The sequence below is a fragment of the Lathyrus oleraceus genome, chromosome 5 (genome assembly GCF_024323335.1).
Source record: "Lathyrus oleraceus cultivar Zhongwan6 chromosome 5, CAAS_Psat_ZW6_1.0, whole genome shotgun sequence".
NCBI lineage: Eukaryota > Viridiplantae > Streptophyta > Magnoliopsida > Fabales > Fabaceae > Lathyrus > Lathyrus oleraceus.
In genome coordinates, this window is record NC_066583.1 from 270,193,256 (window position 1) to 270,220,184 (window position 26,929).

General features: G+C 33.2%; 1 protein-coding gene across 1 annotated transcript; it reads right to left on the minus strand.

The window, feature by feature from the left end:
- Positions 1-24,694: 24,694 nt before the first annotated feature.
- On the minus strand, positions 24,695-25,917 carry LOC127080162 (uncharacterized). Its single transcript, XM_051020493.1, has 2 exons — positions 25,705-25,917; positions 24,695-25,195 (listed from the first exon to the last, which is right to left on the minus strand). The coding sequence occupies exons 1-2, from the start codon at positions 25,915-25,917 to the stop codon at positions 24,695-24,697; spliced, it is 714 nt and encodes a 237-aa protein (XP_050876450.1).
- Positions 25,918-26,929: the final 1,012 nt, after the last annotated feature.

Here is a 26,929-nt window from a genome sequence, read left to right on the forward strand (position 1 = left end):
TTAATTGATTAGTTTACAAAAATGCTATAATTAATTTAATTTAGAAATTAAATTTAATGATATATATACATAATTAATTTTCATTGAGAAAATATTAAACATAATTAATTAGCAAAAGAAACATTTGTATTTTGATTAGACACTAATTAATCCTCATTGTTATTATCCTAACGATAATTATATCTAAAAATTAGTCCTAATAATTAATCAAAGAAAAGAAAGCCATAAAAAAACCATAATTATAAAACATGTTTTTTGTAATTTTTTGAATTTTTGTAATAAGACTAAAATAAATTATTTTAATAAAGAAACCTAATAATTTATTTAATCTAAAAACCCTAAAAATGTTTTTATTTTATTTTATTTTGTTTTAGTATTTTTAGTAAAAACTAAATTAAATGACTAAAGAAAACCTATTTATGTTTTTTTTTTGTATTTTTTTGCTAATGGGGTGAAATAAATTATATTTTTTGTATTTTTATTTTGCATCAAAATATTATAATAAATACACTTAATAAAAGGATTAGGAAAATCCATTTTGATTTTTTTTGTATGAAAAATCATAGACTATTAACATATTTTTGGAATGAACATAGTGAGCAATTTTTCAATGGATGATAATTTAATCAATAACCAAAAAAACTCAAATGTAATGAATAAAAACAATTAAGTGAAATTATATATAAAAAAACAAGACAAACAGGCAAATGATCACAACAAATATGAACAAACCGATATCCTAAGTAGTAAGTATCAAATCGGAGAAAAAAAACTCAAGTAATTTTATAAGTGAGGTAGTGAGATGAAACCAACCTACGGGGAGGAGATTGTCCCCGATGAATAAAGAAAGTGATATTCTCTTTTTTCTTTGCTCTTCGCGTATTTGGTTATAACATTCTTGTAATTCCTCTTTTTTGCTCTCCTTTTAAAAAAAATCAATAATGATGATGAAGGCTTTAGAGTTTTGATGTTGTTGTTCTTCAATGTGAAGAACAACAATTTTGAGATACTGTATTTGTAGATTGTGGCTGGAAAAAATGTAAAAAAACTTGTGCTATTTATAGATAATAATTAGCTCAAAATTAAATGAGATTTAAATATTTTTAGAATGATTTTATTTGACCTGATTTTATCTATTTTTTAAAAAACTGGAGAAAGTAAGATTCAAACCCAAGATCTCTCCCTTATAGCTCCTTACACATGCTCCGACCAATTGTTCCACTTAACTTATTCAAAATAAAATGGCACTCAAAAGCTTTTGAATGATGGACAAAATTGGGGGTACGACAAATTTCATCAAGTTAATTGCAGTGTTGTCAAACAACTTTGATGCTTCCAACATATCTGCTTCATTATGACAAACTTCATTGAGCTCCAAAATATACTAAATAAAAAGGTTGTAAAACAAAACACGCCTCAACTTTGACTTACAGTTGTTAATCTGATCCAAAATGAACTTTAACCAATTTTCTTCCTTTTGTGTGAGAAGAAGCCACATGAGGTAAAGGTCCAAATCATCAACTCTGGCCCAATTCATAGGTTTCATGTACAAAATCTTAATTACGACCAAGTGCAACATACACATCTTGCACTTAATCTAACTAATTTGGAAATTAGAAGTATCAAGATGGTCCTTGAATAAAGATTTTAAAATCATTCTGACGAATTCTGCTATGTTGAAAACTGGAGCATTAGATGAACAAACTTCCATGCCTCTAAACTCAAGCCCAAAATGAGTTTTAAAATCTTCATGAGTGAACTCAATGAGTCTACCATGAGATTTGACCTCTAGTTTAGCTCTGGTGACTCTAGCCTAGCACAAAATTTCCATCGTTAGGGTTGAATCTCTTATGCAGACTAATAAATTTTAGTAGAAAATGATCATCAAACAATTCAAGAAAATTACTCTTAATCTCATAACGAGAAATTATATCAACATAATACTCAACTTCTATTGTTTTATTCATAAAATTCTCAACATATATCTTATGATATTCTTCAAACAATAAATAACTAACCTTGATCACTAATGCAACTAATTATGACTATGAGTAGATGCATTAGGGATAGGAGCATAAGGAGGAGTAAAAGAAGGATTAAATGATGAGTTACCTAGATGGATGATTTTGACACTATGAGGACGATGAGATTCTTTGATTGCTCGCATTTTTTTTTTCCTTTTTGGTATCTCTTGGGGTTAGATGAAGATGACACTTTACTCATCCCTTTTTGCTTCTTAGACAATTGATGTTGATCAATTGTTGCACTTGAGAGATGTAAGTTGGATATGAATAGAGAGGGGTAATGGATGAGATTGATGAATGTGGGTTGAATGATTTTATGAAACATGAAATGAAAGGGGTGTGGATGAATGAGATGAAGTGAGATATATGAGATGTATGTGTTTTAAAATTTGAAAATGAGGAATTATGATGGAAATGAATTACTTTTGTATGGGTTGATATAAAGTAAAAAAGTGTTAATGAATGGAAATGGAGTAACAGACACAAGAGCAAAAATATGAAAAGAAACGTTGATTCAATTCAAATGACAATGCTTGGGGTTTAATTCAAATCATATGGGTTGTGATTCAAATTAAGGACACATATTCATTTAATGCTTGCTCTAATCAGAATCAAATAGGAGTGTGATTCGAATCATACTGGCAGGGGCTAAATGTGAGAAAAGCTAAAGTGTTTGATTGGAGTCACGAGTCTTGTGATTCGAATCATAGACCAAAGTTTAACTATGATTTATAAGAGTGAAATGGACGAACTACTTTGATTCTGAAAGGAAACATGTCTACACCAAACTTGTCAAAGATTTCTAGAAGCATGCTTTTTCAGATGATAACTTCATCACATCATATATTCATCGAATAATATTTAAGAATAGATCAAGATATCTTGTTGCATTTACTATGATAGAAAATCATGGTAGAGTTATTTCTAAAGTTTTTTAAGAGACTATTGATATATGAAAAGTAATTATTGCATTTTCACTTCAAAGAACAGAGCATCCAATGCTTAAAATTTGAAGGACCGTTTCAAAGTCATCTTTCAAACTATTACTAAGAATATCATGCATGTTGCAAAACTTACAAAAACCATAAATAGAGATCATTGTTCCATTCTCTAGTGTATGAATAAAAAGTATGTGAAAAATTTAAATGAACTCATCTTTATATTTAAGGAAAGAAACATTTTGAGGATAAGGCATTGCTAAGCTAGAGAAATTCATTTTTAAAGGTTGATATCAAATATCATTGAAAAGATTGGTCTTGTTGACACTCTACAACATGAAAATTGAGAAGAACTCATAACCACTTGTTATGGAGAACATTTTAATGCTGTAAATTTTTTGAAGTTGGGTCTAATTTAGGAAATAAATGTTGATGAAGAAGAAGTTATATAATACACTGAATAAGCTTAGGTTTTAGAAAACATTCCTCAGGATCAAGAAACTTTATATGTTGAACTCATAATTCAGTGACATCTTCTGTTGAGACATAAGCTTCAAAAGATATTGAACTTCCCACACACGATTCTACAAGAGTCCCAAATAATAACCATAAACCATCTAGTAAAGTAAATAGAAGATCCTCTTGGATAATGTTGGCTAATTTTTGTATGTGCAAGTATACACGGTCAAATTAGTAGCAAGTGATAAGAAAAAGTATTAATCCCACAAATATTGTATTAAACATAACAATTTTATACAAGAAGTTGTAAAGTAAACATGAACAACAGTGATAAAAAAATGGTATGTGTCACATGGTTAAGAAAGTAGAAAAACATAGAAGATAATTAAAGATTAACACTGAGATAAATATTATGTTGGACAATGTTCCATTTAATGCATTCATCTAATGCATGCTTCTGATATGTTATGTCATGACATATGAGGTTGGAACATGATCGTACGGTGCATCTCTACAACATCAGTAACATATACGGTAAGTTAAGGAGATAAATCTCTAAGCCTCACTTGTAACTTTAATGCATGTATGATTTCATTCCGAATGTTCTCTATGATTTGAGCTCTTTATGTCTAAAGTAGCTAATTTAGTGAATATGTCTATCCTACTATTTTCAACCATATTTAATTATGAGTTCCATTTGTCAAAGGATCTCTCAACATTAACAAGTTGTTATCTACTCCCTAGGTAGCCAGACAAAGGAATGAATATATGATATAAATTCACACGAGTAAAATATATCAAGACAACTCATTCATAACATTCAAAAGATTACTAATTTATTAAACTTCACATTAACCAACAAAGAAAGTTTAGCTCATAATGAGAAAAATAAGCACAATACATAAATATTGTAAGTTACTCATTCCAAAAATAAGAAGATAGAAATGATAAACCTAAGTATGACACTTCAATCACTTTTAATTTGTTAATTAACAAGCAACGTCTTCTGTTACGCCTACCCGCGACTCTCAGTCTTCCTTTATTTCACTTATGCAGAATTTTCCAAGTTTTTGAACTCCTTTCTTCATTGCATTGTAGGTCTATTTATATAGGTTTTCAAGTTGCATATTGTCTATCTATTTTTTTCTTGGGCCTTTACAATGATCCATTTACTTAAGCTCACAGAGTAAAGCATATTCCTTTGTATTGTAGTATGATAGTACACATCATATAGAAGACAACATGACACAGTGACACAACTGCAATAAGCCTTGTGTTATTACTTTGTAATTTACATTCAAGTACTAATTATCATCATCATATTCATCGTATAAACTTATCATGCATGTTTATTTATTGTTCTTTACTATTATTGTCATCATACATTAAAAACACCAAAAACATGATAAAATGATAAGACTAAAAAGATTCATTCCACTTGTAATCAACTTGGACTTTGAGGATCTCATCTTAGGACCTTTGCTTGGAGGAACCTTCCATATCTTTGTTATACTTTATTTCAACTTTGGATTTCATTTGTAACTTACATACCAGTTGTAAGAATGACATCATGGCACTACCCTAGGGAGACATGTTTGTAAGACCATTATCCTTTGTTAGCTTAGGTCACTTTTGCACACACAAGGCTTTCTATTGGGCTAACTTACAATGAGACCTTTTACTTTCTTGTTGGTTACTTTCTATATTCATTACATTACCCAATTTCATAACCAAATAAATGAACCCTTGATTCAATGTCAAGTGGCATTTTCATAATCAAATTCAAAATACTTAAAATTATGATTAGTATTGTGCACCACGAAACTTAGTTGGTGGAGAATTAGTAAGAATGGAGCTTTCCCATCCTTACTCTGATTATTTTGGACACAAGACACTTGTCTTGTTTGTCTATAATTTTCACCTCCACCCATAGACTTTAGTGCAATCTAATCACAAACATTCTTTTCATAAACCCTAATTCAAGGTAAAATCAACACAACCCATAAAACCTCATTTTTTGTGCCTTAGGGGACCGCTTTGAAAACCCTTTTCTCAAAGGTAAAATCAACCAACACACAAACATTTTCTACTTCGAAGTACGAAGCTCTGATTGCTCATCACCCGATGAGTGATACGTAGGTACAAGGGTCACAATCCTTGGCGAGCATAATAATAAAAAAACCCATAGTCCCATTTTTTACACTCTTTAGAAAATAAAACAAGAATAAACGAGATAAATACTCACACACGCAAGCAACCTAAATGGTTCCCATGGAGTACCGTGGGCGTTAGGGGTGCTAATACATTCCCCTTGCGTAATCGAATTCCGAACCCAAGTCTCGGTTGTGGGACCGATTCTTTATCCTTGCACTTCCTGTGTGCACCTTTTCTCTTTGAGGGTTTTATTGACTATTTTCCCTCTCCTCTCCGATAGAGGAAATCCAAATAAAATTCGGCGGTGACTCTCCTTTTTTCTCTTTAACATGACAAGTCCCGGTTTCTTTGTCAAAAACCCTAGTAGCGCCAGATGCACATTGAGAATCAGAGGATACCGTCCAATATACATTAAAGCTAAAGTATCCTAGTTTTGACATCATGCAAAATACATCTAACAGAAAGTTGCACTCACAATCCTGAATCTTTTCAGTATTTATTTGTCATACTTCCTTTGATGCAACACCATACCTTGCTTGGTAATTTGAAATTACATGCCTAGGAAATACAACATGTTTCCCAAATTCGACATTTAAAATTCCCTCTTCCCCTGCTCCTTGAACTTCAACAAATTCTCCATCCTATTTTCAGTTACTAGAAAATCATCGACAAATAAGCAGATGACCTGTACATAGACACCATATTTAGACTTACATTTGATGAATCCCAATTCGACTAAGTATGAGTCAATTTTCTTGTTCCATGCCCTAGGTTCCTTTTTTGAGACCATAAATGGCTTTGTGTAACTTGTACACTTTCCTTACTTCCTCATGTATCACAAACCCAAACGTTTGTATGACATATATGACTTCATCTAGGGAACCATTCAAAAATGTTGATTTCACATCTAAGTAAAATGTCGACCAGCCTTGCTTGCATGCCAAGGCTACCACCAATCTGTCAGTCTCCAATCTTGCTACTGGTGCATATACTTCAGAGTAGTCGATTCCTTCTCTCTGAAGAAATTCTCAAGCTTTTAGCCTTGCCTTATGTCTTGCAATCAACCCATCGGGATTGTGATTCAGCTTGAACACCCACTTCACTTTGATAGCTTTTGTGTGTGTTGGCAATTTGACTACCTCCCATGTATTATTTATTTTGATCTCTTGTAACTCTTCGACCATAGCCTCCTTCCAATTTTTATTCTTTAAGGCCTCACTATAGGTTATTGGTTCAACACATGCAAGTAAAGCAAAATGAACTAAATCTCCATCTGTTGTGAATTCATCATCGCCAACCACTTCACAGTCTTGAAGTCTTGCTGGGAGAACTCCGATTCTTTAAAATATTTGGATTATGCTAGCCATAACCTCTCTATTTTATGATTTGACTTCGGATGTGACTGGAATGCTATTAACTGGAATTTCTTCATGCTCACTAGTTTCTTCATCAAAGACTTAGCTCGTTAATGGCTTGTTAGTTGCATCACCTAAATTCCAATCCCATGCAGAGTTCTCATCAATCGCAATGTCTCGACTCATCATAATATTATCATTCATTGGATTGAATAACCTGTATACTCTATTCTTATGATTTCCTATCAGAATCATAGGTTCACTATTATCATCAAGCTTCCTTCTCCTAGCATCAGGAACATGCTTGTAGCAAATAGAGCCAAACACCTTAAGATGACTCACTGATGGTTGTTTTCCACTCCATACTTCTTCATGAACCTTGTTCTTCAGTTTCTTGCTAGGGAACCTATTCAAAATATAAACAATAGTAGTAACTTCTTCACCCCATAAGGATTTTGGCAACTTCTTTTATTTTAACATGCATCTTGCCATATTTCTTCTTTCTACTATTCCATTATATTGAGGCGTGTAAGGAGAAATTACCTCATGGTCAATACCATGGTCTGCACAAAATTATTCAAATATCTTATATGTGTATTTGCCACCTCCATTTGTTTGCATAAGCTTGATCTTCTTTTCACTCTGGTTTTCGACAAGCATTTTGAATCTTTTAAAGATTAAAAATACTTCATCTTTGCGCCTGATCACATAGATCTAAAGCTTTCGACTGTATTCATCGATAAATGAGACAAAATACACATTTCCACCAATGGTATGATCCTCAAATGGGCCACATACATCTAAGTTTACTACTTCTAGTATGTAGGAAGATCTCATTAGCATAGTCGAAACAAAAGATTTTTTGGATTGCTTCCCTACTAAGCAACATTCACATAGTTTGTAGGGCATCATAAGACTTGGTATACCCATTACCATATTTTAGGCAATCAGACGATTGAGTGATTTAGAATTCAAATGGCCAAACTTTAAATGTCATATCCAAATATGCTTGTGGTTGACAACTATTTTTAGGCATTGTGCCTCAGTCGAGCTGATCATGGTCTTGAATGTCCTATTCTTCAACAAAAGAGATTCTAAGACCAAGTTATTTTGGGTGTCGAACAATTTAGAGGCTCCATCTTTCATAACCACTGATAAACCTTTTTCGACCAATTGTCCAATGCTTAGTAGATTTCACTTCATGTGAGGTACACGGAGTACGACTTTGATCATATATTTTGCTTCATTACTCCTTTGAATAACTATGTTTCCAATAACTTCTTCTTGCAACGAGTTATTATCTACAAGTATGACCTTACTCTTCTTCGACTCGTCAAAATTTTCTAACCACAGTCTTCTACTAGGCATGTCATTCAAGCAACCTGTGTCGAGGAACTAGGTCTTGGGGTCGACATGCTCATATGCAACTGCAGCCATAAGCACCATACCATCATAATCATCTAAATCTTGTCATGCAAGCTTTTCTCCTTCACCATCCTTGCCTTCTGTCGCTCCATTGTCTTTCTTGTACCAAAAATTCTTGGCCAGGTGACTCAACTTTTTACAATTATAGTATTGCACACTTTTCTTCTCCTATTTTTCTTTCTGATATGATGTTCCTTCTCCTATTTTCAAGGATTCAGAAGACCTACCACCAAACTTATGTTTTTGAGGATTCACCCAATATCCTTGCTCAGAGTCTTGTCTTCTTTTCCATTGAACTTGTTGGAACCACCATTGTTTTTCCATGTCTAGGCATGCAATGCTTGTATCGAATCTTGAACCCCATTCCTCTCGACAATCCTTAACTCATGTACCTCCAACGAACCAACCAGATCTTCCAGTTTCAAGGTTTCAAGATTGTTGGATTCTTCTATAGCTACGATGACATGATCAAAATGAGAGGTCAATATATGCATTACCTTATAAAACATCATCTTATCAGTTAGAACCTCACCATAACCTTTCATGAAATGAATAAGATTCTGCACCTTAGAGACAAAGCATACAATTTTTTTTTATCTTCTCCCATCTTCAGTAACTCATATTACCTTCGCAATGTCTGCAATTTGAAAACTTTAACTTTCTCACCACCTTCATAATACTTAAAAAGAATATCTCATGCCTCCTTCACCGATTCAGCATGAGAAATCTGATCAAAATTCGTCATATCTACTGCAGATTGAATACATAACGTAACCTTGCAATCTTTCTTCTTCACATCCTTATGAGTAACTCTCTAAGCATCATTTATGTTTTGGGTAAGCTCAGGAATGCCATTATTAGCCATTTCTAGGATTTTACGAAAACCAAACAATGAATGCATCTATTTTCCTCATCAGATCAAATTTTTTCCATCAAGAATTGAAAGAGAATTGAGAATACCATTGCTACCGTTCATCTTTGTAGTAAACACGATTCACAATCCTAGGAAACACGACCATCGACATGCAATTCTTGAATTCATGATCAAGAAAAGGAACCAAAAACTCTAGATACCAATTTGTTAGTGTAAATACACTTGGGTGAGAAAGGAATTAAAGAGAAGAGAGAGAGAGAGAGTTAATTGTATATTGAACTGTTAAGATTAAATTACATTATGTATGTATATATACAAGTAGGTTACTTGTAACTCAAATAACTAATCATAACAAACTAACTAACTTGAATTATATCACAACAATTACTAATTAAACTGCATCACCTCACGTCTTGAAATGCAACATTATTGAAAATTTATTTACACCTAAACATAACAAAAATGTTAGATGAAATTCGTAGACATGCAATATTTGGATAAATCAAATGTTCCTCAATCAATATCGAGTTAATATATATATATATATATATATATATATATATATATATATATATATATATATATATATATATATATATATATATATATATATATATATATTTTTAAAATATTTTATTAATATAGTATTTCATTGTATATTTTATTGATGAACAATATAGCGTAAACTTTTGTTATAAGAATACCACGTGTAGGATTACAACTTGGAAACATTGTGTCAAAAGGGGAGTTTTTTTTTTAATATCCAGGTTTTTTAAAAAAATTTCAAAAATAAACATTTTTTCAAAAAAAATACAAAATTGGGCAATTTTTGCCCTAATTTTGTACATAGGCGCCACCCTAGTTGGCGCCTACCCTTAAAGGGTAGGGCAAGTCGCCACTAGGAGTGGCGCCTACACTCTATTTCTTTTTTTTTTCTTTTTTTTTTGTTAATATTTTTTTTTTTAATTTTTTTTAATTTATGAATTTAGATTTATTATAAATTATATGAATTTATATTAATACATATATATAAATAAAATTATTTACAAGATTAATATATATATATATATATATATATATATATATATATATTAATTTATATATATATTAATTAAATTTATAAGTAATTAATATTATTTATAAATTTTTGGGAAAATTAGGGTTAATCATGTTAAGGTTAATTTATCAAGTGCGACACTAATTAGGGTTAAGTAGATTGGTGTACAACCTAGATCTTTTCCTATAAATAAAGTGTTATTTCCTTGCATTTTCTTCACCACTGTTTCCTATCACTTTCTCTATCAAGTTGAGTTCATGGCATCCCCAAGACCGTCTTCATGGCAGCGAACATCATCAAGGCGCCCGGATCCTGAACAAGTAATCTTAAAAAGGATGGGCATGTTATTTTCTCGCCTTTGAAACCCCCAATGGAGATGAAATTTTGGAACATCCGTTCGTTGGACCAACTAAAAAGGTCCTTGATGTCTTGGTTAGAGGGAGATTACCAACCTGGTGAAGTCATCAGAAGGATTCAGAGGCTTAGAACAAGGTTCTCATTTGAAACTGGAGAAACGATACGTTGGTGGGTTGAAGTTGAAAGCGACATTGATTGCATCCAAATGATGCATGGATCAGATGACATAGTGTTAACTGTTGTAATTTCTTAGATTTTAATGGTTGTTTGTCATTTGTTGTTGTATTTGTTATTGTTCTAGTACTTGTTCTTGTTTTAGTACTTGTTTTTGTTCCAGTATTTGTTTTTGTTTTAGTAATTGGTGTTGTAATGTTAGATGTTTGTGTTTGTTGTTCAAGTGTCATCTTCTATTTGGAATAAAAAGTAAACTTTAATGATAAATAGCATGGGTACACAGATTTATGAATATGAAAACTAAGTTGTGGAACTAGATCCACGATATGGACATTTGTTTTTATTATGCCCTAGTTGTCTACATATGCTACACTTCCTCTGCATTTTCTCTGCGACGTCCATTTCAGTTCTAATGCGCCTGCTATTTGGGCGACCACTTTTATTCCGCCGCATTGATTCGTTGTGCCAAACAATTTCCCCGTCATACTCTGGCAAATACGCCTCCAATGCTACCACCGGAAAGGGATTGTCGTATACATTGAGCAATGTTGCGACTTTGTAGATGGGAGACACTAGCGATAATGCATCGAAGTGGCTGTGTGAACACGCTGCAATGACATGGGAACAAGGCATACGATAGGCCTGAAATTGACCACAGTCGCACCAACGGTCTGGTATTAGGACCCTATACTCTTGTCTGGGCAGCCCTTGGTTGTGGTCAATTGTTTCCTTGACACTAAAAGTGTGGCCATGGCGGTCGAATTCCGTAACCCGATGGCTGCTGGCTTTGGCAGATTCCTGCCTCATAAACTTCATGCAGGCATCACTATATACCTGACTCGTCTGCAACACTTCATGCCAGCGCCTGCCTCTTGTTACGAACAACGTTGCCATCCAAAAATAGGTCGCACTCACCAATGCGGTTACCGGGAGGTTACGTATGCCCTTAAAGACGCCATTCATTGATTCCACAAGATTTGTTGTCATGTGGCCCTACCTCACCCCATCGTCGTATGATCTAGTCCATTTCGCTCTGTCGATATTATCGATCCACCTCCCTGCATCAGAATTTGCCAACACTATTTCCCGACGGTAGTATTGGAATCCAGGTTGGTTTAATGCATACCCCACGTTTATTAAATGTTGCTTCAAGAAGTTATCCTTGAACTCCCGCATAAAATTTTGAGCAATATGCCTGATGCAGTAGACATGGGTAGACGGGGGGTCATGCCAACCATTTGCTGGATTATTGTATGCACTGTCTATAGAAGCGTGCCTGTCAGAAATCACACAGATGCCAGCTTGTGGAGTCACGTGTGTTCGGAGATTCTTAAGGAAGAAACTCCAAGCAGCAGCCGTTTCTCCTTCTACCAATGCAAAGGCTATTGGGAAAATATTAGAATTTCCATCTTGTGCGACCGCCATCAGTAACGATCCTTTGTATTTCCCATACAACCAAGTTCCATCGACTTGAACAAGTGGTTTGCAGAATGTAAAACCGATGATGCAGGGACGGAATGCCCAGAAAAGTCTATGGAATATTCCATTACCTTCTAGACGAGTTCCGTCAGGGGATTGTGCCGGCAAGGTCTCCATTATAGAAACCGTCCCAGGTGAATACAATCGTAGTGCAGCCAGGTAGCGTGGTAGTTGTTTGTATGACTCCTCCCAGTTACCGTATACTAGTTCAATTGCCTTGGTTTTCGCTAACCAAGCCTTTCTGTATGACGGTGTATATTTGAAAACAGCCACGCAATGGGAGATAATTGTTTTGACCTTCAGTGACGGGTCAGCCTCAACTAGAGGTAATATGGAATGGCAGATCATATCATGGCTAAGTTTGCGATGATCCTGTGCCATGTTGGTGTTGACGCAAATGTGAGCTTGAGAAATGGACCATATCACCCACGCATTATGTTTCTTCTTGTACGATGCCATCAACCTATACCCACACTCCGGATTTTTGCATACAATAACGTATCTTTCCGGATTTGATTTGATAACATCGTAGTCAACACAGTTTTTCAAGTGCCAGTTCTTTATTGCTAACAGACACTCTTCCTTGGTCCGAAATTGGTCACCCTTCTTTAAGTCCTCATCAGACCTCATATATGGGTTGTAGAACATATCTGATGAGGGCTCATCCTCACCCAAGTTAAGTGTTGTGAAGTGCGCAGGCGGTGAGTAGCGTTGCGCTATAGGTATTTGAACTTGGTCTTCGTCTTCAGAATCACGGTTCACCAAGTCATCAACCACGTCTTCAGCATCATCAACCACATCGTCTTCAACGTGGTGCTCAACATCTTGTTCGTCATCAATCACAGGATCAATAACCTGTGACTGAATATTCTGAGTTGGTTGAAATTGTTCCAACACAATGTACAACACTATGTATTTGTAACCAGAATACTCATGGTTACGAAACATGTATTTTGTCTCCATGTCATTTTGAATCAATGACTTATAAAACTTGACAGAGTTGTTTTCTGAAAAAAAAGGTTGTTGATAAAAAATTTGGGACACGGGTTGTCTTAGTTTGGACTCAATCTTTTTCTTCAGATAAGAGAAGTCAGCTCCTCTATTTAGACAAAAACGAGTGCATTCGGTGTTTCTAAATAGGAAGCCAGACATATCACATTCATAAGTCTCACCATTGACGTGAGCTTTGATTTTGTATTGTGATGAAGATGCCATGTTTTGTGAAGGTTTTGTGAAGATATTGTGATGGTTTTGTGAAGATATCGTGAAGGTTTTGTGAAGGTTTTGTGATGATATTGTGAAGGTTTTGTGAAGGTTTTGTGATGATATTGTGAAGGTTTTGTGAAGATTGCTGTGAAGATATTGTGAATACCTTTGTGAAAATGTGTGTGAATATTTATACTGCAAGATTCCGACACATCTTTGCATGCATGTCTTCAACCAAGCCTTCCCCAAGAGCAACACATGCAAAACTTGGACACGTGTAAAGCATGCAAGAACTTGCAGGCAACGTGGAGCTGCATGCATGTAATAATTTTGCCACGTCTACTGCCTATCCATCAAATGTATTCTCCACATAGTCTGAACTTAGTCTCAGCTTTAGCTTTGCTTCCACCAAAAACTTAAACTTCTTGAACTTCCAATACTGAATATCACACTTCCAATACTAAACTACCTCTTTTTTCCATTATGTGTTTAAACAACCTGATTAATTATTTTAAATAATATTCCCACGCATGCCTGATTATTTTAAACAACCTCTTTTATTCAATTTTATTTAAGCTTAATTATTTATTTTAAACAACCTGATTATTTATTTTAAATAATATTCTCACGCATGCCTTCCACGTGTCACACCTTTGCATCATCAGATTCCACCAAGTCTTCCCCATGACAAGACAAGTGCAACCTAGTCTGCACCAATGCATGCCAACACTACCACCTAGCCTGCACCTATTCTGCAAGATTCCCACGCATGCCTTACACTTGTCACATTTTTGCATCATCAGATTCCACCAAGTCTTCCCCAAGACAAGACAACTCCCACCTAGTCTGCACCAATGCATGCCAACACTACCACCTAGCCTGCACCTATTCTGCAAGATTCCCACGCATGCCTTCCACTTGTCACATTTTTGCATCATCAGATTCCACCAACTGGCTCTATGTGAACGTTGGAGACCTGAGACACACACTTTTCACCTACCAACTGGTGAATGTACCGTCACATTAGAGGACGTGTACATGCTTTTGGGTCTTAGAATAGATGGTAAGCCTGTGAACGGAAATGTTCAACAGCCTAACCAAATATGTGTTCAAATGTTGGGGGTAGATCTGGTCGAGGGTGAGGGGTCTGCCAAAGCAAGGGGTCAGGGTATTAAATTATCTAGCCTACAATTGTACCACGACTCCATAACTTTGACTGAGGAATCCTCCGAACAAGAAAAAGTCATAAAAACCCGGGTTTACATTATGCTATTGTTTGGGAACTTGCTATTTCCCGAAGGGACGGGAAATAGCATAAACTTTATGTACCTGAGTTTGCTCGGGGACATTGATAGAATAAGCACATATAGTTGGGGTTCTGCAGTATTAGCATTCCTATATAGCTCTTTGTGTAAAAATGCACAAAATGAGCACTGTACATTTTCTGGATGTGCTTTTTTGCTCCAAACATGGGGGTGGTGGAGATTGTCGAGGCTAGCCCCAGAAAATCCTAATGTCTACTCCTTCCCCTACGCAACTAGGTAAATTTATGATGTTATTTCATTTTGTATATTTATTCTATAAATATTTGTAAATAATATTATTTATCTTTTTTTGTTTAGGTTCATTACAACCGGACTGGATTACAGTCTTACCCCCAAAAATAAAATTATATTTTATCGTCAACTCTTGGATCGTCTCCGAGCACAAGATGTATTACCACTAAATCACTCAGCTTCTAACTGATTTATTAATATCATGCATTCTCGATAAATAACATATTTGCTTTTTTCTTTGCAGTTTATTTGGAGGCCATATTTGGGATTGGAACATCAACCCAACCCCGAAGATGCAGCTGTTTGGACAGAAAAAACGGCCATAATGCGGTTCACCACTGTGGAGATGCACCAAAGTGACCGTGTCAAGCTGCAATTCGGAATGCATCAAGAAATCCCAGGCCCCCCAATGTCTATGGAACCTTGGCATCTAAAAAAAGTCAGCCACCAGTGGTATGCCCAAAATTGGAAGGAATTTGCTAAGGAGTTTCGTAAAATGTGGAAAGACCGTGCCCACTATGTTCTACAATTTCCGGTGGCGCCCAACGAAATGAAGCCGACAAGGGAATATGTGGATTGGTATAGAGCAAATACAAATCCAGAAATGATTGTGTCTGACCCGTTCTATTTGGACGATCCCCGGATGCAACAACCATATTTCCAACAACAACAACCACCACAGTATTCCCAACAACAACAACCACCACCTTATTACCAACAACAACCACCACCACCATTTTACCAACAACAACCACCACCACCTTATTACCAACAACAACCACCACCACCATATTACCAACAACAACCACCACAACACATGTCCACCCCCCAACCAAATCAACAATACATACCACAAACTCAACCCCAATACCATGAAGACTACCAACAACAAACTCAACATTCCCACCACCATCAACAGTCCCAACACCTACCACAATATCAATCCCCCCACTTCCACCAATCCCAACACTTCCATCACGACAATGTCCCGAGCTCTTCCAGTCCTCCACCTAGCCCCGACACGGGTATACAAGAGGACTACCAACAGGACTACTACACACCACAACAAACATTATACTTTGGCCAACCCGATTCAACCCTAAACTACCAAAGACCACAATTCGAGGGCGCACCCAGCAGTAGTCAGTTGGTCCCACCGAGACAAAGCTTTGAGGGCGCAGAGGGGACCCGTCTTTCCTACAGCACTGAAGGGACTTCGACCCAACCACAACGGCAAACGGCAAGGGGACGCGTTAGGGCAAGGGGTGGTAATAGGGAAGCACCACCACCACGTGAACCGTCTAGGCGAGTAATTAGACCTCCCCCGTGCGGATCGTACCAGGGACCGCATCATATGTGATTAATCATATCTTTGTAATATTTGTCTTGTCTATTATTTAAATAAAAATATTTTCTGTTTATTATCTTTATATCTTTATCTTTATCTTTAAAGATATTGTCTATCATATCTTTATATATATATATATATATATATATATATATATATATATATATATATATATATATATATATATATATATATATATATATATATATATATTATATATATATATATATATATATATATATATATATATATATATTAATTTACATGTGTATAAATATTTATTTACACGTATATAAATTAATTTTTTTTCCAAAAATCTACAAATAATATTAATTACTTATAAATTAAATTAATATATATATATATATATATATATATATATATATATATATATATATATATATATATATATATATATATATATATATATATATATATATATATATATATATATATATTATATAAATTAATATATATATATATATATATATATATATATATATAAATTAATATATATATATATATATATATCTTGTAAATAATTTTATTTATATATATGTGTTAATATAAATTAATATAATTAATAAAAAATATAAATTTATAAATTAAAATAAATAAATAAATAAATAAATATAACATAAAAAAAAAAAAAAAAGGGAATGGGTGTAGGCGCCACTCCTAGTGGCGACTTGCCCTACCCATTAAGGGTAGGCGCCAACTAGGGTGGCGCCTAGGTGTAAATTTTGGCTAAAAATGGCCATTTGTGTAATTATTTTGAAAAATGGTGTATTTTTGAATTTTTTTTTAAAATTTTGAATATTTAAAAAAAAAATTCTCAAAAGGGATATAATCAACAAAATATGTCGATTTTTTAAATAAATAAATAAATAATACATAGATAAAAAATACTAAATTATATATATATATATATATATATATATATATATATATATATATATATATATATATATATATATATATATATATATATATATATATATATATATATATATATATATATATATAAAATAATCCAGCCTAACAGGACCCTAAAATAGGATTGGACAAAATTATATATATAAATATTTTTGAATATATTAGCTTGTATTAATTTTTGAAATGACATTTTTCTTACCGTGATATAGTTTTTAGCCATGAGATAGATGTGCAAAACTGATAGTGGATTCGAAAGGTTTTACTGTGAGTCAGGCACAGAGACAGAGAGCAGAGCACCCATCTTTGATTGTTTTTACTACTAATTTTAGCAAAAGTCATTAGGCATTCTCACTCTCTATTTCTAGACAACAACAGTTTCAAATATCATATCATATCAATTAGACTTTTGATAGCTTATCTAATTATACTCAATGCGTGCATGTTTTTCAACCACACACACACCCATTGGATTCCACATTGTTCATGTCAGTTGATTGGAATCTTTCCCAAGATATGCACTGAATTCTGATTCACTTCACTGAATTCATGCATCAATCCAACCAAACACATCATGGAGACACCATTTTTTTTATTTGCATTCAAATGTTTATTGTACGCATACAAGGAGACCCACACCAAGTTACCCATCATGGACAGTTTTTTCTTTTTATATTTGCACAAAAATGTTCGTCGTGCACACACAAGAAGTTGCCGTTAATAGATTTGCTTCCTCAAAATTTGAGCACAAATGAAATTCAACTAGGTGAGATGGAGTTAGGACGATTAATGATTCAGTTCAATCAAAAAAACTCGAATTTTTCACTAATATACTTTTTTTTTTCAATTTTAATACAAAACTATTATATATTTCCCATAAATTTCATATTAACATCTTTTAAAAGAAAAAAAAACTATTTTGAAGTACAACCCGACAATTAAATTGGCGGGCCATCCTATTTTGTATATATTTTTAATAATGATTTTCTTAGGAATTTGATGACTTGGAATTTGCTGTGGTTATTTTTACGAATATTCTTGTTGAAAGAGTTTTTTAATATACTATTGAATATTGTAAATTTGTTTTATAGTAATATTTTTTAAGAGACATACTATATATTTATCAAAAATTTTATAGTGATATGTAAATGAATTCTCACATTTGTACTTTAAATTTCCATATTAAAACTATAGCACACATTACTCATATTTATCACATTCTCAACACATTATTTTTTACATCATTTCTAATAAAAAAAATCTGCGAATTTTAACAAAATTATCTTTAGAAAATCATATATTTTAGAAATCTGCGGACAATTCCATAAGAATAAGGAAAATCCAAAAAAAAAAAACTGTAGATAATAAAGAAATAGTTTAAAAAAATAACATTGAACCAACAAAGTAATGGGCGGTTCTTCAATAAAATATTTAATGGAAAGGTATGATATTTTAGTGAATAATTTAAAAAATGGTAGTTTAGTGAGAAACTTACAAAACTAACTAAACTGAATTATCACAAAAGTTTAAAAGAAATGGATCAAACCATTTATAACAAAAGTGTGGATTTTTTTAAAAAATAATCAAATTAAAAAAAAAAAACGAAAATAACCATGTTTAAAAAAAAATCAAAATAATCAAGTTTGGTAGAGGATGTGCTGGGGGAATTGGCGCACCCACATATCTTTAAGAGATGCATTGGCGCACATGTATTGGGCCTCATGAATCTGACACCTGTGAAAAGAAAACTTAATTTTGAAACCAACAGGAAACGAACACGCAACCTTCTGATCTGAAGTCAAACACATTACCATTACACCACAGACTCTTCGTGTTAATTTGCTTTATCATATATTTAATATACCGTGTATAATTACAGTAAATTAATAAATTAATAAAACTTAGTTGAAATTTTTTTCACATAATGTATAATTACAGTAGATTAATTTGTTTCATCTCTATATATTTGTCTTAATTATTTTTAATTAGAACTTTTATACCTATTTTAAAATTTTAAATTAACTAAATATATATTTAATTTAATTTTATCATTGTTTTAAAATATATATAAGTTAATAATATTATTTAATATTTGCATTTTAATTTCTTAAGAGTATAATCACAATTTTATATTATAACATTAAATATAAAATATAGATAATATACATTCGACATATCAAATATGAACGTAGATAGTTAAAATATTTATGTTTATTTAAAATTGATTATAATAAAATTAAATAAAATATATATTTTTTATTTTATAAAAAGAATTGTTTAATAAAAAAGAGTATTCTATAAAAGAATATTTTAATTTTATAAAAATAAACATTAAATAAAATAATGGATGAAATATAATTAGTGACAAAATTAAACACCAATTCTAAATAAGCTATTATGTACAGTTATATATTTAGTGACAAACTCATTGACGTGATGGATTTTAATATGATTTTTCATTTTATGTAAGGGACTTGACAACTAAACTAACATCTCTATATATTAAATTAATATTATTAAATATAAAATTGTTAAAAATATCATGTGATTTATAGTTAACATCTTTGTTACGCTCACATTACTATGTATACGATTTATGACATAAATTTTAAAATAATAGGAAGACAAATGAAATTTTGGTCAATTAAATAATAGGAAGACAAATGAAATAAAAAAAATTGTCCCCCTTCTAATTTTGGTCAATTAAAAAAATTTTCAAATAAAATATTCTTAGTTAATTTTTTTTTGCTTATTCTATTTTTAATAAATTGAAAATTTCATTTTGATTTATGTTAGTAATTTCTTTTAATAAGACTTTTAACCTATCATTATCTCCCCCTTCTCATCTACCAAGTTTTAGTAATTTATTAATCTACTGCAATTATACACGGTATATTAAATATATGATGAAACAAATTAACATGAAGGGTCTGTGGTGCAATGGTAATGTGTTTGACGTACTCTTTTCTTTTCACAAGCAACACTCAGGCGCTAGATGCATCTGACGCCTCCTCTTAAAGGTATGTGGGTGCGCCAATTCCCCGGTGCATCCTCACCAAACTTGGTTATTTTTGTAATTTTTTGAAAACATGGTTATTTTCGTATTTTTTTTGAAAAACTTGATTATTTTTAAAAAAAAATCCCAAAAGTGTTAAAAGAAACTTAGCTTTCAGGATGACAATTTTCGTTTACCGTGAATTTTGAAATTTGAATTGGACTAAATTATTAATAAATACATGTTTTTAAATTAAGTTGTCTTGAGTCATCAATTCGAGCTTTAATACAAAAAATTTATGATAATATGTGTGAGTTCTTTTAATTATAAAATATTCGATTTCTATTTTTTTTAATTAATAAGAGATTTCTCCATACTTATTTCTTAACACTTTTAGCTTACATTTATTTTTCTCAACATTATTCCTTAAGTGTGAGTCTATCTGTAATAGTTTCCCTCATCAATTAGGAAGTTCAACACGATGAAGCATTTTTATACTGTAGTTTTTTCTTTTATAAGCAACACACGATAGATATATGTGTTCTCTCATTATACCTGTAAGTACATAGATCTACATAAGGATCAACATGAATGTTAATTCTCAAACATTAACAACATTTTTATAGTTAAAAAATTATTATTTTTTATCAACGCGTGAAATGACTTTCCCCTAAATATGTCACCACAAGTTGATATTTCAAAATTTCCTCTTGAAACTCTATCTATGTTGCACTTAGTCGAATTATAATTAGGAAAACACCAATTAAATTGTATGCTTCTAGGAGTGGGAGGAGGTCGACATTGATGTCAAAGCATTTAATAATTGTGAAATTGTGATTGAAGAGTACATGTTCCCCTTTGAAAGAATTAAATGCCATATAGACAAATTGTTTAACATGAAGAATGTTTCTATCAAACTCAATATTACTATTCTGAAACCTGATATCATTTTTGTGTGTGTGATAAGTTCCATATTTACTTTAAAAACATCAGAACTTATTAACTTATTTTATAAATAAATTAATATAAAAATCCCCCAATTTATCTATGGAAAGTAAGAAAAAAAACATGTTTGGACTTTTCTTATATGCATTAATAAAAACCATGTGGAAAGTACTGGAAAACAACTATTCAACATGCAAAAACTAAGACAAAGAAAAACCTAGAAGAAACAAGGCTCGCTAGGCTTTACATAGGCGCTCTAGGTGCAAGATGGCATGGCCAGACGACACAACCAGATGCAACTACTTCGTGATGAAACAAGGGTTAACTCTCTAGTCAAAGGGGTGGTGCATTGGACGAGAAATTCAAAAAACATCCTCAATCTTTGACCAGTACTTAACATGTCTCTCATATGAACTTTGTTTTAGCTGACCACCATTTTAGATTCCAACTGCAATCTAGAAAATTCAAAAGCAATCCTCAATCTTTGACCAGTACTTAACATGTCTCTCATCTCACCATGACTCACTCAATTGACAGGGTAGTCTCTCAATCAACATGCAAAATAATTTATATTAAGCTTGATCATTTTCTAGTAGAATTCGTTAAAAAAAACACATTTAAGTGCTTTTTTGGTTGTAACTTGGCTTATGTTCGGGTAGAACATTTTTTGGAAAGTAGGTTTAAACCTTTAGAGTTAGGTACCTAGTTCTCATATTGTGTCATGCCACTCTTTTCCTGATCAATGGTGCTAGAGATATGTCTATTATGGTCCTCAATATTCATTTGCATTATTTTCCCCCTTTTTTGAAGAAGTTATTTTTAACTTCTTATTTTCTCAAAAAAATTGATTTTTTGACCGTTTTTTCTCTAGTACCCCAACCCCGAACTTAAACCTTGCTCACTTCCAAGAGCAACCCCAAACTTATTATATTTCATACAACTTTAGAACTAAACATTTCTACCTAACTCCAAATAGAGGATGAGAAGATGTAATCTTTCAAGTCACATGGCTAATAAATAAGGCTTAGTCACCGAAAGAAGGGCCAAGCTCAAATTGGTTAGAAAGCGAGTTTTCCTATTACTACATGATGGTTTAAAAAAGGCTCAAAGTTCATAGAAAACAACTGCATGTGCATGTGTAAATCAAACCAAACAAATTGAATTGGAAATAGGTCAAACCTGATAAAACAATAATGCATGGATACACCCAATGAATAGAATAGTAAACTGTGGAAATAAGTTGGCTCAAACCTTACTAGTTGAGGTATCTGAAGGCCGAGTACAAGTCTGTTGACTCTATTTTTATCATTTTCATTCAATTCGTAAGGTTTACTCATTCATTAAAGACAAAACTGATTAGAATTATACAATGGGGAGAAGTACTTATAAGTTTTATTACTCTTCGCTGGGCATACATTAGAAAAGAAAAAAAAACTTCTAGAAACTAAAAACTGACTACATGTCTTCTTCACATGTTATCATTGTAGAAAAGATAATGCATGCCATTCATGGTGTTGTTGAAATCATTATTTTGTCGGGTCCATTATGATCTCATGTGTTCTCTTCTTCTCTCTTGCTCTTGATCTTGATTTCTAAAATAATTCTCATCTCTTTGGTGCTTGCAAAGCATGCTCTTAAACTTTGAGCAGTCATATGATCTTCTTGTTGGTTGTAGAAGTTTATGAATACTGGTGCAAATATGGAGGGTTCAGCATAAAAGGTGGTGAAATTTTTGATATCCACCTTGTTACTCCCACTGCATGAGCTTCCATCCTTCTTTGAAATTAGGATGCCTGTTGATTTCCTTGAACATGTATCAACTGCTGCTGCACCTGAGGTTGGTAGAAATCTTCTTCATTTCCTTATTGATTATCCTCTAGATCTGGTTGAGTTGCTTCTGCTGGGTGATTATGTTGAAGCCTCCTAATTGTCGAAGCGTTGATGGGAACTTGTGGACCTATCAAATCATCATCTGGGTAGGTGGGTACTCCGACTCTCCTACATAACTTATTAATAACACAAAATTCCTACAAGATCATTGTGTAGTGTTAGCTATATTTTTAATATTTTCATAAATTAAGCACCCTAATTAATAGGCTCACCCCTAAAAAGATCTAAACGTCCTAAGCACCTCTTCACAATAAATAGTGACTGATTATAGGCGACTTCTAGAGTTTGCACAAATAATGTCGCCCATACCCTAGGGACTAGGCGAAATTCAACAATTTTAAGCCTCAACGCTAAGCCACACTCAATCACCCATTCATCCTCAGGTCTACAGAAAGCATCAAGCATTTCTTGGGTCATGGCTTCGTTTATAACACAATGCTTATTTCTATAAGTTTTAAGAGCACATATGGGAGAAGGTTGAAAAAATCAAAAGAGAATTAATAGTACTAGCAGAGTAATCGATGTACTTATCTCACACATATGAAGTATAAGAACCCACATCACTTAAAAGCATCATTTGCATAAAACTCGAGGCCAATGGCTTTGTTGGTTTCCTGAATTAAACTATTAAAACTTACCCATTATCGCTGCTGTAACATTTCCACCAATCCTTCAAAACCTCCTAGATTATCGTATGTAGAAGCTCTTTCTCTCATAATATGATAGTCAATCAACTTTAAATACTTTTCAGCATTTGCTTCAGAAAGAAACTTCAGATTTGGAAAAGTTGGTGCATTTGGTGCCGGAGTAGTGCGTGATGATGAACCTCTTGTAACTTTACCTCTCTTTGAAGCCGTTATGCTTGCAACAACACAAAAATAACATCTCACTGAGAGAAAAATTGAGTAGAAACTGGTGTTTAGAATAAATTTGAGGTTAAGAGAGATTAGAGAAAAGGGTTGTGAGAAAAAGAGATTTGAAAATCTCTATTTATAGTCATTTTTTCGTCCTCATCGCGCACGTTATGCGTCTATCACACTTGCGATGCTAACATTCTTCCAACGTCTCTCAGCCAACGTCTCTATTATATGTGTTATGCGTCTATTTCACGTGCGATACCAACGGTTCCCAGAGTCTCATTGTCTCTATTGCACGAGTTATAAAGCCATCGCGCACGCCATATAGCCCTATCATGCTTGGGATGAGCTGCATGATTTTTCCATGGGCTTTCTTTTTTCTTCTTTTTTCCTCTCTTATTTTCTTTCACATGTCTCTTATGTACTTTGTTTTCAGCTGCATTCTTTTCTTTCCATATAACAGAGAAAAATTGACATGTTTAATCAAATAAAATAAAATCAAACTTTTAAAAACACCTTACTGATGGGTTTCCTCCCACCCAAGACTTCTTTAGTGTCATTAACTTGATGGACTATGCCTAAGGCACGTCAGGAGCAAGGGATACCCTCACGCCAGATGCTTGTCCTTTATTCCTTCCTTTGTTATCCTTGATGCCTTTATCTTCTATCTAGTAGCATGTTTCCAGATCATCTGCATACAATGTCCATTCATAAGCATTAAACACCACTTTTTCATTATTGAACTTCAAACTAAGTTCACCTGTTTCCAAATCTATTAACATTTTCCCGGTCCCCAAAAATGGGAGTTCGAGAATAGCTGAGCCACCTGTGTCTCCCTTCATATCTACCATCACAAAATCTGCAGGAAAAACTAAACTATCGACATGTACTAACACATCTTGTAGAACACCATGATGATGAGTAACCAATAAATTAGTTAAAGTAGGAGTTACATTACTAGGCATGATCTCTCCAAACTTTAATTCCTTCACCTTATTTATAGGTATTAAATTGATACTCGACTCTAAATCACATAGAGCATGTGGGATCTCAACCCCACCAATAGTGCAAGAGATGGTAAACTTACTTGGATCCTTCATTTTTGTTGGCATTGTTTGGAGCAATGTCGTATCACATTTCTCCATCATATTTACCTGCTCTTCATCCATCTTCATAATGCAGAAGTTTTAGAGCATACAAAGCAAAAACTAACATACTTGAAAAATCTCCAAATTGAATTAAAGTGGCAAATGTGAAATTTTTCTTCTTGTATGGGTGTTTCTAGTGTGTGTTAGGATCTTTTTTCATGTGTGAGAGAGATTATTAGAGTGAGAAAAAATGATTGGAGTGGGTGATTTTAAGTTTGATCCCATTTTCCAATGATGCTATAACAAATCTCTCATTTGCTGAGAATCTCTATACTAGGAGAGAAATGGGCTAACACCATCCCTAGGCACGTTGAGAGAAGTTCAGCCCATGTATAAGTGTGCCTAGTGAGGTTCCTTGACTTTTTTTATATATATATTTTGGTACTTCAACTATGATTTTTGAAAGAAAAAAAATAAAAGACTAACTAGGTAAACTCTAAATGGGCTGGGTTGCCTCCTAACAAGCATTTTTTAACGCCAGTAGCTTGACGATTAACAGTTGACGTAATACCAACCACCTTATAGTATACCTCACGATCTTTGATCCTAACCATTAATTCACCTTTATCAATGCCCACGAGCATCCTCATGGTTTTCATGAATGGTCTTCCTAGGTTGAAAGGCATATTTGGATATGCTTTAATGTCTAGTATCACAAAATCTACAAGGAATGAAAATTTATCAATCTGTATCATTACGTCTTTAACAATTCCCACCAGTGTCTTACATGTTTTGTTTGCCATTGCAATAATTATGCAGTTGGCTCTATTTGCATATACCCAATCCTTTATACCACTGATAATGGTATTATATTCATAATTTCACCTAAATCAATAAGTGCATTTCAAACTTTCATACTACCTATAGAAACATGTAATACGACTACACCAGAGTCAGCTTCTTACTTGGGTAGATCTTGTTGATTAACTTTGCAGGTTTCATCCCATAAATTTCCTTATTTAGGTCCTTCAACTCCTTTTTATGGCTTTAACAACAATCATTTCATCCACAAGAACCACACTACAATGATCCTTTGGGTTGTTCCTTTTATTTGCACTAAATGTGTTTCTTGAGAGATGTGGTAACTGCTTGGCTAATTGACCTACCTATTTTTCAAGGTTTTTTATGGAGGATTTTATATTTTTGGGGAAGACCATAGACACATGCATTAATTGATTGATCATATCCTCCATTTTTTTTATTTTATCTTATTGTGGAGGTGCTTGTGAGTAATGTTGAAAATGTTGTTTTTAGGATGAACCAACTTTGAATCTCCATCCTTGATGAAAATTGTTTCTATGTGAGAAGTTATTGTTATTTTTATGATATTTTCCATGTATTTGGTTTCCTACATAGTTTTCTTCTTCATTAGTAAAGAGAAAATCAAGTTGGATTGTATCCACTACAGACTTTGCAAAATATAATCTACCTTTGTCGTGGTACTTCATGCATTTCTTTTAGTTATTATGGCAACTTTCATACTTGTTTGGTGCATTAATCAACTGTTTGGATCAACAACTTATTCTAAGAAAGAATATCACCACTAGTGTTCAGTTCCGTGATACCATGCTTTCTTTGGGAAGGGTTTCTCATGTGTTATCCTTGATGATCACTGATTGCCATCCACTCTGTAAGACCCTAATTTTGACCCTAAGATCCCTCATGGCATCATGTTATTGCACAAATGCATTGCCTCAAGGATCATAGCATGTTTGGGCTCCTTAACCCTAGGGTTGGGACTTGTTTAAGTGTTTT

What these genes read in the sequence shown, in the direction of transcription:
- LOC127080162 (XM_051020493.1), bottom strand. Translation starts at nt 25,917, where the DNA reads ATGGCAAACAAAACATGTAAGACACTGGTGGGAATTGTTAAAGACGTA. An exon ending in TTAGGATCAAAGATCGTGAG is followed by an intron (nt 25,196 to 25,704) that starts GTATACTATAAG and finishes TGCATTATGAAG; the next exon opens with ATGGATGAAGAGCAGGTAAA.